Source organism: Polypterus senegalus, chromosome 9, assembly GCF_016835505.1.
Source record: "Polypterus senegalus isolate Bchr_013 chromosome 9, ASM1683550v1, whole genome shotgun sequence".
Lineage (NCBI taxonomy): Eukaryota > Metazoa > Chordata > Cladistia > Polypteriformes > Polypteridae > Polypterus > Polypterus senegalus.
Window position 1 is genome coordinate 31,807,070 of NC_053162.1, and position 13,048 is coordinate 31,820,117.

Consider the following 13,048-nt stretch of genomic DNA (forward strand, 5'->3'; position numbering starts at 1 on the left):
AGCAGCAGGCGGAAGGCAGGAACAACCCCTGGACAGGGCACCATTCTGTCATCAGGCTGTATATGAAAATATCCAATTAGTTTTCTTTATAAATGACAGCTCATGCAGAAGTGGTTTCTGCTTCACACCTAGTCCTCCCAAGACAGATTCCACTCTTCAACTGTAAGTTTGGATAAAGTGGGTTTAAAAGATCGATGGTTACGTTCTACATGGTTCAGAATAATAAAATATCCATTTACATGTATAAACCAGGTACCATATGACTGTGGCAGTGTGTGTGAGTGTGCCCTGTGGTGCCCTATCCACAGTTGGTTCATACCTTGCTTCAAATACCACTAAAAAAGCATTCCTGTGACCCCAAACTGGATAAGAAGATTGGAAAATAAATAGATGCCATTTGACTCAACTAGTTTATTTATATGAAAAAGATAATGCAGCTAGTTTGTTTAGGTAGTCCCATGCAATCAATCGGAGATGTGGCACACAGTATACCTTTTATAAAAAATTTTTTTTTTATCATGATGTGCATATTGCTGCACTCTGAAGAGTATATAAGCATATAGTGTGAATATTTTGAAATGATTTGGTTTCTAAATGTCTATTTCTTGCTCTTTTCAGAAAATGGAGTTCACTGTGAAGAATACGCAAGTCAGAGGTGGCTTTGTTCTGCACATTGGCACTGTATATGGGACACTGAAAGTTGGTGACAAAGTGAAGCTACACATTGATGAGGTAACATTTGCTTTACATAATCCTCCTGAAAATCATCTTCTCCTGCAGTTGTAGCAGTCTAGAAAAGCAAAGTTGAATCTGAAGAAGGGTCACATGTAGGTCTGTTGAGCACTTACTTAACGCAGTCCGACATCTCATCCATCAGGCTAAACTGCCTGCCAGTGCTACTCACCGTAATTTAATCTTGAGGAAATCAACAGCACCGTCACGGTCAGCTTTCAGAAGAGCCAGCCAAGTATCCTTTTTGTAGCTCATTTTGTTCAAGATGATTTCATACATCTCTACAACAGATGTAGTAGTTAAAAGCAACCTTTATTCAGAGTTATGTGGGCTAAATCTCAGTTCTGCTGATTCCTTGCTTTTGTTTTATCCTTTGTTTTAATCTTTAGGACATTGCAGTGTTTTCATTTTTTATAAAAAGCATCAAGCCAAGTTATCTGTTTTTGTTAAATCATAATCAATGGGGAACTTTATCAATTAAACAAAATTCCTTTTAGTTTAGACACCTTTTAACTGCATATAAACAATTACGGTTGCACAAAGGATTTTGCACAACTTTCTGTACATCATTCAGAATTAACAGAAAATGGCTGTAACTTTTCCTGTGGTTCATTTGTAATGTCCCACTTAGTTTCGCTGCCCTGCAGAACAGTCCATTTCCTAGCATACTGTATATGCTCAGTTGGCCGTCAGAATAGCATTCTGAGATGACAAGCGTTTTAAACGCTGTAAGCAATCCTATAACTTTGGTGGACTGTTCTTTCCCATCCACTGTACAGCCTAGATCTTCCAGTTCTTTTGAGCCTTCAAAATGCCATCTAGGGGAAAGCTTTTGGAGTGATGACAAGGTTATTGAAGGTATGGTTGGAGTACAGTAGCCCATGGGGCGACATGCACTTGTTTCTCGTTAGTTCTATGAAGTTGACGTTAATGGTGAACTGGCAGAAAAATAGTGTAGCAAATATATCCATTTATCCTATGAACCTGTTCAGTGTTGCATGTTGGTCAAACGGACAAGCAAGAATTTAATTGTGCTCTGTGTGTGGCAATAAATTTGAATGTGAACTTGAAAAATGCTTTAATAAATGACTAGTAATATAATTTTATGATGCAAACATTTCTGTATAACCTATGCATGTGTGAATATTGGTTTTGGATAAAGATGCTTCAAAGTATTCCAGATTGAACAAGAGCATATTTAATTATATGGCTGCTGCACACTTTACTAACACCACCCAGTGCCAGAAAAGGCAGTAAATTCAAATCTCATTAAAAAGAGGCCTTCTCTCACTAAACTCAGTTTAATTTATACTTCTGGATTAATAATTTCAGTTTTGCCACAACCTTGGCTTCTTCACTTAGCTCTACATTCACAAAGCTTGTGTTAGTGTAATGATGCTGTAAATGTGCATTATGTTTAAGAAATGCTAGACATTTAATACTAAACACTGTAAAACCATCAAACTAATGAATGGTTAATTAAACTTATTAATAGCAATCTATGCAACTGCTAGTCTTTATTTATTTATTTTTTGCCCAACAGTTTGATCTTTGGTTTTGTCGTTCTTAACATGATTATTTTTTCTTATTAATCTTTATGAATACTGACTGACCGTACTTGAATTTTGTTTTAGGCCCGGCGACGATTAGTCATGAGTAATCACACAGCCACACACATCTTGAATTTTGGCCTGCGCTCTGTTCTTGGGGAGGCAGATCAGAGAGGTTCTCTTGTGGCACCAGACAGGCTTCGTTTTGACTTTACTGCAAAGGGAGCCATGTCAACAGAAGAAATTCGCAAGACAGAGGAGATTGTATGCTCTATGATCCAGAGTGCAAAGGTAAGATCCCTCTTTGGCTACATTCACATCATAAGCTTCATTGCTCCATTCTGATATTTTGCTCAGATTAGATTTTCTTATCTTCATGATCACATTCAGAAGTACAAATGACCTGTATCTAACTGTAATGTGAACACATCTGATACATTTGTATCATCTGCGTCACCAGCAATAAAAACATGTCATATTTGAGAGACAACTTATTGTATTAAAACCGACAAAATGGACGCACTAGTAGCTAGTGTATGCATCACATTTTGCTCCAGAGGAGGGCAGACAGTTCATCAGCTGTATGCAATTACGCAGAGAAGGCAAAACAAAAGCCAGATGGCTAACTATTGCTGTTTTTGCAGCTATTACTGGCAGAGCTGCACCAAGAGATTTGTGGGTACAAGAAAGGAGCCAGCAATGGAGGAACCGTGACTGGCTTAAGACAGCAGCAGTCAGCCCATGTGTATAGGCAAACAAAATCACATGAATTTGATTTTAAACATTCTCGTTCATGTTGCATGGCCACAAATCAGATACATACCTAACAAACTGTTTAACAAGCGTCAAGAGATTTGATTTGAAGAGTGCTACACTAGTCAGGGTCAAATGGTTACTTAAATTAAAACAGAAATAAACAAATTCCTTTTTAAAACGTTTAATTCTAGTATTTCTGACCAAAAATCTATCCAAATGTTCGTGACTTTATGTCTGGTGTATATTTTCTATCCAGTAAGTTAACAGTGGTTCACAGTATATTCTTGTCTTGATTGTTAACTGATAACTGAGTTTTGCTTTGTTTATGTCTGTGTGTGTGTGTTTTTATTTTTGCTTTTCTTAGCCTGTCTATGCATTGGATGCTGCTTTAGCCACAGCCAAGGCCATTCAAGGTTTAAGAGCCGTTTTTGATGAGACCTACCCTGACCCAGTGCGTGTGGTCTCCATTGGCATTCCTGTCCAAGATCTGCTGCAGGACCCCAGTGGGCCAGCTGGGTCCTTAACCTCGATTGAGTTCTGTGGAGGAACGTACGTTTCAGCGTTATTTTTGTTCAAGCATGCTCAATTTTATCATGCACTGTATATTAAGTTAAACTGTTGCTCAGAATTTTTCTTGATTTAATATTCATAGTGTGAGGTTTACATTAAAAAAAAAAAAACCTTGTCAAAAGTATGTAATACTGTGTCATACAAAATATGTAGACCCTTAAAAGTAATGCTGCATGTTTCAAAGGATACTTTCATGTCATATCTTTTTATTAGATGTTTACATGATCAAGAGGAAATATTTAAGGCAGAATTAGTTACTTATCAGTTGATGTCAGCCATCCATCCATCAATTATCCAACCCGCTATATCCTAACTACAGGGTCACGGGGGGCTGCTGGAGCCAATCCCAGCCAACACAGGGCGCAAGGCAGGAAACAAATGCCGGGCAGGGCGCGCACACACACACTAGGGACAATTTAGAATCGCCAATGCACCTAACCTGCATGTCTTTGGACTGTGGGAGGAAACCCACGCAGACACGGGGAGAACATACAAACTCCACGCAGGGAGGACCCGGGAAGCGAACCCAGGCCTCCTAACTGCGAGCTACCCACTGCACCACCGTGCCACCCACAGTTCATAAAGTATAAAACTAATATTGTTCCAATGCTGCATTGTTACTGTTTATTACATTTGTGCTCTTCAGATAATACTATTTTGTAAAAACTTAAAGTGGACAGCATCTCGGCCTAAAAAACCCAGTGAATGTTCAGCTATGAAAGATGAAGTCCGAGGGTGTGTGAAAGAATTGTCACTTCTCTACTTTCTTTACTCCATTCACATTGTTAGTGTTGTAAGAGGCATCAGGGTGGCCCAGGGGAGAAGAAGGGCTTGGAAAGGGACAGACAGAGAAGAGGAATTCCACACTGGCAGTTGGGCAGAACTATTATAGGCCATTGTGGGGGGAAAAATGGCATGGACCGTTAGACACAGAATGGCCTGTGGGGTGAATGTAGAGTTTAAAGGCAAGTTGAGGGAAGGCTAACGTGTGGGAGAAAAGAAGCTAAGCAAGTCCGTCAGACTAGCCTAATTAGGAGGTAAGAAAGGTAGCAAGTCAAGCTTATGATTTCTAGTCTGTCTGGACTATTTGGGAGTATTTTTTTAATTGTTTGCTGTTCTTTAGTATCACTGTGTTGATGACATCAATGTGTTGCATTGTACTATGTCTCTACAGACATTTTCCTGAAATGCCACTGTGTATAAAATTGATGGTGTTATCTGATGCCAAGTTATTGAAGAGCAAGAGATTAGAATGATATCATCTAGAAACTTTACCTAAAAATAAAGGACAGTCTTTGAAAAAAGAAATAATAACGTATTCAGTTACCTGTATCCATTAGTGAAATGTATAATTCCTAGTAGGAAGTCCTTTAGATTCACCTACGAGCAATTTTCAATATTGGCACGCATCAGTGGTTTTATTTATTTTATTTTTATTATTTTTTTAATGTGTATGGCTTTTTACATCAGATAAAAATATAATGATGTGTTAACTATACAATTAACGGCATACATACTTCCTTGTATCTGCAGGCATTTGCTCAACACTATTCACGCTGAACCCTTTGTCATTGTTTCTGAAGAGGCCATTGCTAAGGGTATACGCCGCATTGTAGCTGTGACAGGTCCTGAAGCCCAGAAGGTCAGTAGTCTGTGACAGTAGTACTATTGGACAAAGAAAAATAAGATAGTAGAATTTGAACCCATAGTTAATGCAAAATATATGTGAAATATATATACACAAAGCTCTAGATTAGATTGCTCCACCTAATAGGAAACAAGTTCACCATTTGTCTTCAAAGCAGTCTAAATTTTTTTTTTTGTCCGTGGACTAAGTGTAATGATGGAAAAGTGCATTATGGGTATACTGTTGCAAATCAGCTGATGAAGTTCCAGTGGTGCATTGTGGTGTTATGGGTCCACAGCTCGTTGAGTAAAGGCCATTTTTAAATAAGTAATCGATGTGCTCACGGCTTAGCGAGGGGACGTTGGGCCATAGTGGGCCGCGGGACGATCCGTAGGGTGTGGGCGTTCCTCACCTAGTGCACAGGTGAGGAACTGCCCACATTCATGATTGTCCCGTGGCTAATGCTGCAGCTGCTGTGGCCCTCGTCATTTTAAAAAGAAGCGCGAGTTGGTTTTAAAGGGGAAAAAAGTGGAGAGAGAAAGGAGAGGACGGAGGTTACCGGGAGCAGGAGAGGAAGCAGGTCGGTGAAAGAGAGAGCCGCGAAGAGCAAGCGGACGGGCGAGCGAATGAGCGCTCGTGGACAGCTGCGTGGAAGCTGGGTGTTAGGCCGACACCCAGGTGTTTGTGTTGATGTCGCTCCGCTGGCGATCAGGTAGCGGGAGTGACCAGGGAAGGCGACTGGCCGCAGAGAGGCCATGGAAAGGCAGCGGAAGTCGGGAGACTTGGTGCTGGAATCCCCAACGTGGGCGACCTGGCCGTTGGTTGGAAACCAAGTTCTCCGAGACTGGGATGAGTGCCATACCGAAGCCAGGGATCGGGAGGTCTCCAGTCTCATGCGTGTGTTTCAGGAGGGCAGCTGCAGAGAGCGTCTTGCCTGCTGCTTGGCCCAAACGGGATAAGCAGGTGAGACGCTAACAAACGCTAAAAAACGATGCACCGGATTTGTTTGTTGTTTTTAAGACTGCTTCCTAGAGAAGATTTTAACCTCTGGTTTTAAAGGATTGTTTTTTCTTAATATTTTAACCTCCACGTTCTTTTTATGGATTATTTATTTAATGAACTTTGAAGAACTGCACTATTTATTGGAACACTGTTTTTGTTGACTGTTTTTAATAAAAACACTTTTGCACTTTCTACCTTCCCCTTGCTCAGTAATTTGCCTCCATTGACTAGCTCACTTGGTTACATTATCGACGGTGTTGGGTTCAAGTGCTTCCAACAGCAATGGGAGTGTGGAGCCAGAACCCACATCGTCACATGCATTCCATTCTGTCCCATTACAAAGAAAGATGGAGTACTTTACTTAACCCCTTGTTGCCTAAATGTATTTACAATTATTTCAAAAAAGAAATTATCTGTGTTTTTGCTGTCAAGCAGATCCTGAATTAAGTGGAGATTGTTAATTTGAATATAGCACACAAGCAAACAGTAAGCTGATATTTGTTTTTATCTTAGTACAACATACCTCAAATTTAGACAATTTCTCGAAATTGGCAGCCAAAATCCACGTGCACGGCCATGCCAACACTCTTTGCTTCCATCAGGCGGATGTAGTTTCCACTATGACTGCTTGATGGCGTGATCGGCGCTTCCAATACGATCCTTGGTACGTATCAAATACGCATTAACTGGCATTGGCAGGATACGTACGCCACCTTGGCGATGCATTCAGGCCAGAAGCGGTTTGAAGCGATTTCACAACAATTGTCTACAATGGGTTAATCCCAAAGGGAGAGTCGCTTGTTCTGTCTAACAGCAGCACAGAATATAAAACACAGTGCAGAAAAGTAAAAAGTGCAAGTTGTTGCCTAAATGCAAGTCCCAGAAAGGACTGAGTTTCTAGTTAAAGATGATGGTGCAGTTGGGATATCCATTAGCCTTCATTGAAGACGGCATTCTGTTGTTATTACAAAGTCAGAATTGACTCCCTTAGTGTGAGCTTTCAGCAGGACTCGAGTTTGCTGAAGTCTTTTTGTTCTTTCACTGCAACTTTTTCTTTCCTTAGGCCATAAGGAAGGCTGATTCATTGAAGCAGTCTCTCTCTGAACTTGAAAAGAAGGTCAATGTTCAAACTGCTCCCAACAAGGATCTACAAAAGGAAATTGCTGATATGACTGAGGTGAGATTAGACACATTTCTAACACCGGCTGAACAGTAGTCCACTGCAGAATTAACTAACTTCCCATGATCTTCAGTGTTCATGAGCTTATCTGCAAATCCTGAAACTCCCTATAAAAAGCATGTGAACCAGCTGTGCATGTACTGCAAGTAAAGGGGTTTTGTTTTGCTGTAGACGCTTGGCTCAGCAGTGATTGCACAGTGGCAGAAGGATACGCTGAGGGAAACTCTAAAGGGGCTGAAGAAGACCATGGATGACCTTGACAGGAGCAGCAAAGCAGATGTGCAGAAAAGAGTAAGTATGAAATCCCTAAGGTTTAATTTAATGGTACAGAAAGAAAAAAAATGAAAGAGACTAATTAATCTGTTCTCCCATCACAGGTCCTGGAAAAAACAAAGCAATTAATTGATAGCAATCCCAATCAACCACTAGTAGTAATGGAAATGGAAAATGGAGCTTCTGCGAAGGTAACCTCAATGTCCAACAGAGATTTCTCATTTGGTGCATTTTAAGATCAAAGGGTAAACTGTAAAGAATCTTAAGTATCTTAAGTCATGTGCTTGAAGCCAGATATGCATCATGGGTTATTTCAGTTACGGCTCCAGCTGGATTGCTCTTAGAGTCTGTCATATTGTCAAGTTTACATTTGATGTCATAGGTCAGTTTCAGTGGTAGTACTGGGGATCCTGTTTGGCTGCAGCCTTCACTTTAACTGTTTTATAAGGCCTGTTTTTATTATTAATTCAATCTGACAACGTGCTTCTTCCAATATAACTTCACTCACAGAAGAAACCCCTTCCAGCAGCACTGGAGATGGGGCATCAGCCAGCCCTGTATGGGTGCCAGTCAGTCACTGAGCAGATTCAGTTACACCCCTACACAGAGGCACTTGAGGTTGCCAGTTAAGCTAACAAGATTGTCTTTTGGGATGTGGGATGAAGTCGGATTACTTAGAGAAAACCACTTGGACCCCCGAGAGAAGAATGAGCAAAGTCAGTGCAGACTGCCTGAGGCCTGAGATGTGAATGCACCACCCAAGTGCCCTTGTGCTACTCTGTTAAGATCATTTGTTAATACACTCACCTAAAGGATTATTAGGAACACCTGTTCAATTTCTCATTAATGCAATTATCTAATCCACCAATCACATGGCAGTTGCTTCAATGCATTTAGGGGTGTGGTCCTGGTCAAGACAATCTCCTGAACTCCAAACTGAATGTCAGAATGGGAAAGAAAGGTGATTTAAGCAATTCTGAGCGTGGCATGGTTGTTGGTGCCAGACGGGCCAGTCTGAGTATTTCACAATCTGCTCAGTTACTGGGATTTTCACACACAACCATTTCTAGGGTTTACAAAGAATGGTGTGAAAAGGGAAAAACATCCAGTATGCGGCAGTCCTGTGGGCGAAAATGCCTTGTTGATGCTAGAGGTCAGAGGAGAATGGGCCGACTGATTCAAGCTGATAGAAGAGCAACTTTGACTGAAATAACCACTCGTTACAACCGAGGTATGCAGCAAAGCATTTGTGAAGCCACAACACGCACAACCTTGAGGCGGATGGGCTACAACAGCAGAAGACCCCACCGGGTACCACTCATCTCCACTACAAATAGGAAAAAGAAGCTACAATTTGCACGGGCTCACCAAAATTGGACAGTTGAAGACTGGAAAAATGTTGCCTGGTCTGATGAGTCTCGATTTCTGTTGAGACATTCAAATGGTAGAGTCAGAATTTGGCGTAAACAGAATGAGAACATGGATCCATCATGCCTTGTTACCACTGTGCAGGCTGGTGGTGGTGGTGTAATGGTGTGGGGGGTGTTTTCTTGGCACACTTTAGGCCCCTTAGTGCCAATTGGGCATCGATTAAATGCCACGAGCTACCTGAGCATTGTTTCTGACCATGTCCATCTCTTCATGATCCTCTGATGGCTACTTCCAGCAGGATAATGCACAATGTCACAAAGCTTGAATCATTTCAAAATGGTTTCTTGAACATGACAATGAGTTCACTGTACTAAAATGGCCCCCACAGTCACCAGATCTCAACCCAATAGAACATCTTTGGGATGTGGTGGAACGGGAGCTTTGTGCCCTGGATGTGCATCCCACAAATCTCCATCAACTGCAAGATGCTATCCTATCAATATGGGCCAACATTTCTAAAGAATGCATTCAGCACCTTGTTGAGTCAATGCCACGTAGAATTAAGGCAGTTCTGAAGGCAAAAGGGGGCCAAACACTGTATTAGTATGGTGCTCCTAATAATCCTTTAGGTGAGTGTATATAGGACATTATATGGAACACTAATAAGAGTGTGAATTACATGATGATTAGTACAAACGTATGACTGTTAAAAAGAAAAACTCAAATATTTGTGGCACACACAGCACAAGAATTAACCATCTCTTACTTACAATAATTAAAACGAGATGGAAGATTTTTGCTTTGGGTACTCAAGTTTTTCTTTCCACATCCCTTAGAAATACATGTTGAGTGATTCTATATTTGGCCTAACGTGAGAGTGGGCCACTGGCGATGAACTGCAAGACTTAAGACCACTGCTGCCCGTGTAAACTCTGGCTTCCAGTGAGCCTGAATTGGGTTAGGCAGGTTTGATAAATGTTATAAGAACATAAGAAATTTGACAAACAAAAAGAGACCATTCAGTCCATCAAGCTTCTTTGGTGGACTAACAGCCAAGGCGTCCCAATGTCTCCTTCAGTTATTTTTTTTTTTTTTTATCTATTTTGTTTGGAACGAAACAAAGTAAAGCAGTGGCAAATCGAATGCGGTTTTCTTTTGATTTAGTGCACTCTGTGGTTTTGTTCTGTTTGCCTGATTCAAACTGTTCACCCAAATAATAAAATACCAAAAAAGAGTGGATGGGGTGGTGGTTGTTTTCTGCTCCTTGACATGAGGTAGTTAGTCAATCTGAATATCAAGGATTTCCGTGTCTCCTTCTCCATATACATTATATACTAATACAAAAAATCATCGTGAATATCTGATTGGGCTGTTGGGCAAGCCGTTGTCGTCAGCCAAAGAATTCAACCACTCCTTCAGTAAGACTGGAGCTGAGCCACAAATGATGTGCAGGTCTTTGTGCACATTTTCCACAAATATTATGCATTCAACAACAATAAAAATGATTTGTCATTACACACTTGGCATGAGTCACCTTTTCATATCTGCTCACAGTATGAACATCTAGAGCCTGAGTACGTTTAAGTGTAGCGGCCTACTGATATCTGGCAAGCATGTGTTCAAATTGGTTTGAATGGATTTTGACTTTTTGTGTTTGCAGGCCCTCAACGAGTCTCTAAAGCTGTTTAAAGCCAACTCCCCCCAGACTGCAGCCATGCTGTTCGCTGTTGATTCAGAAGCGGAGAAAATCACATGTTTATGTCAGGTGCCACAGGTACGTGCCACCAAGCTCACAGAGCCATTTTCATTAGCGGGGATTCATTTGGTAAAGGATTTCTTTAATGCCTGTTAAAATACAGACACGCTCGGTGAACTAGGTAGACTATTCTTACATCTTTTGAGTGGATGAGGTTTAAGCAGTTCAGCCACAATCAATCGGAGAAACATTATTATTAATATTACTCTGTATTATTTGGCTCACAACTTTATCCGAGATGACTTGCAACATCTAAGAAACAGTTGGTTCCATTTCATCTCTTTTTGTTTTTCCAGTTGGATCTCGGGCAGGTGAAGTGACTTGCTCAAGGTCACACGGTGTCATCAGTAGTGGGATTTGAACCCACAACCCTGTAGGCCAGGGGTCCTCAATCCGGGTCCTGGAGGGCCGCAGTGGCTGCAGGTTTTTGTTCCAACCCAACTGCTTAATAAGAAGCACTTATCGCTCAAGTAACACTTCTGCTTCACTTCAGTTGTCTCGCTCACTGAGATTTTGAACCCTTATTGCTTATTTTAGTCTTAATCAGCCGTATTCGTGGTTTTTAATGGCTCCTAATTAGTAATAACATGCAAATGAAAAATGAGACCACCATTTCCACCTGTGTGTATTTATCATGCACTATTGGGTTTAATTAAATACATGGAAGGAAAGTGAAGAGAATTACTCCTCCATTTTATTAGTCTTCAGGTCATTTGGATGATATCCTTAGAAAGGGGAAGAAAATCTAGGATATGAGAATGACCTGACATGGCAGAGTTAAAGCACTAACAAGCCATGAAATTAAATTATTGGCAAGAATTGCTTTCTAATTAAGCAACCAGGTTAGAACAAAAACCTGCAGCCCTCCATGACCGTAATTGAGGACCCCTGCTGTAGGCCAATGCCTTAATCACTACTCCACGCAACTTGCCGTAGCGTAATGTTGGCACATTTTAACAGCACAATGGGCAAAGGAAAAAGTGCGGCTCCTCCACTGAGGAAGATGTACAGTAAACTGGCTTGGTGAGACATATGCTTAAAAAAAACGTCTTGACAGTGCCCAGCCCGTGGTGACCTGTTCTTGAATGTGCAGGATGGTTGATGCTCCTGTCCAGACTGCCATGCTGAATGCTGGTGAGTGTGTTTTTATGCCTAACATTTTCATGATACATTTGTTTGCATCACTTGATTATAGGACACCGCAGACCATGGTCTGAAAGCAAATGAATGGGTACAACAGGTATGCACACTAATGGATGGCAAAGGTGGTGGAAAGGATACTTCAGCCCAGGCCACCGGCAGGAATACAGGATGCCTCCAGGAAGTCTTGCAGATGGCTAAAGACTTTGCACACCTGAAACTGGGAGATCTGAAAAATTAAAAAGAAATTCAAGCTGCACATCCGTCCTGAAGTTACCACTGATCAGTGCTGTTTGAAGAAAGAAAAAAAAGAAAGACATTCCTGGAGATGCAGAAGAGTAGACTTTCAAGCAAAAAAAAAAACCCTGGTTCTTCATCCAGCTGCCCTTTAAAGCCATTGTCATGTTGCAGATGTGACACCTGAATTGTGTTGTTTTTCTAACTGCCAGGTGTAGCTTCATTTCGTCTTAATGGTTTCAGTGACTGATGTTTCTGGGCTGCTAGTGTTTAATACAGTTACATCATAGTTGTAGTATCATCACCAGAAAATGTAAATGAAATCTGAGCAAAGACGCTGGTGCAATCAACAAGCACATCTTGCTGCTTGTTTTGTGTCGGTTATCTCTTTGCGTTAACAGTTGGCAGAGCGCATGGTGCCCGGTTGTGATGTACTTTTCATGGCTTATTGAATAAACTGGAAAATGCTGAATAATTTTGTTCTAAGATAATTCTGTATCCATATTTCTATTCTGTGTAGTCTTGTTATTTTTACATCTATAAAAGAATCACCCTCTTTTAAAGTTTTATTACTTTACAGCCTAAAATGAAAACTGTAGTTGACCAGCCCGGCTACAGACGGACACTGAGACACATGATGTCCAAACACACACGTTTATTAAATTCTCTTCTGCACAGCACACAGTGCACACATGACCCACAAGGCTCAGTCCTTTTTACTTCTCTCTCTCTCAAGTCTTCTGCTGCCTCTACTCCTCTCCTCTCAAGCGCCGTCTTCTTCCACCCGACTCCAGCTCCTGAATGGAGTGAGCGGCCCCTTTTATAATGCACCCAGATGTTCTCCAGGTGCTCCC

General features: G+C 41.2%; 1 protein-coding gene across 1 annotated transcript in view; it reads left to right on the plus strand.

The window, feature by feature from the left end:
• aars1 (alanyl-tRNA synthetase 1) overlaps positions 1-12,320 on the plus strand; it is a 34,790-nt gene extending 22,470 nt beyond the window's left edge. The window contains exons 13-21 of the mRNA XM_039762840.1: positions 619-732; positions 2,367-2,573; positions 3,403-3,587; positions 5,142-5,250; positions 7,301-7,414; positions 7,589-7,708; positions 7,795-7,881; positions 10,722-10,835; positions 12,013-12,320. Of these exons, the coding sequence (XP_039618774.1) occupies positions 619-732; positions 2,367-2,573; positions 3,403-3,587; positions 5,142-5,250; positions 7,301-7,414; positions 7,589-7,708; positions 7,795-7,881; positions 10,722-10,835; positions 12,013-12,198 (1,236 nt within the window). The 3' untranslated portion in view covers positions 12,199-12,320. The remainder of the gene's footprint in view (positions 1-618; positions 733-2,366; positions 2,574-3,402; positions 3,588-5,141; positions 5,251-7,300; positions 7,415-7,588; positions 7,709-7,794; positions 7,882-10,721; positions 10,836-12,012) is intronic.
• Positions 12,321-13,048: the final 728 nt, after the last annotated feature.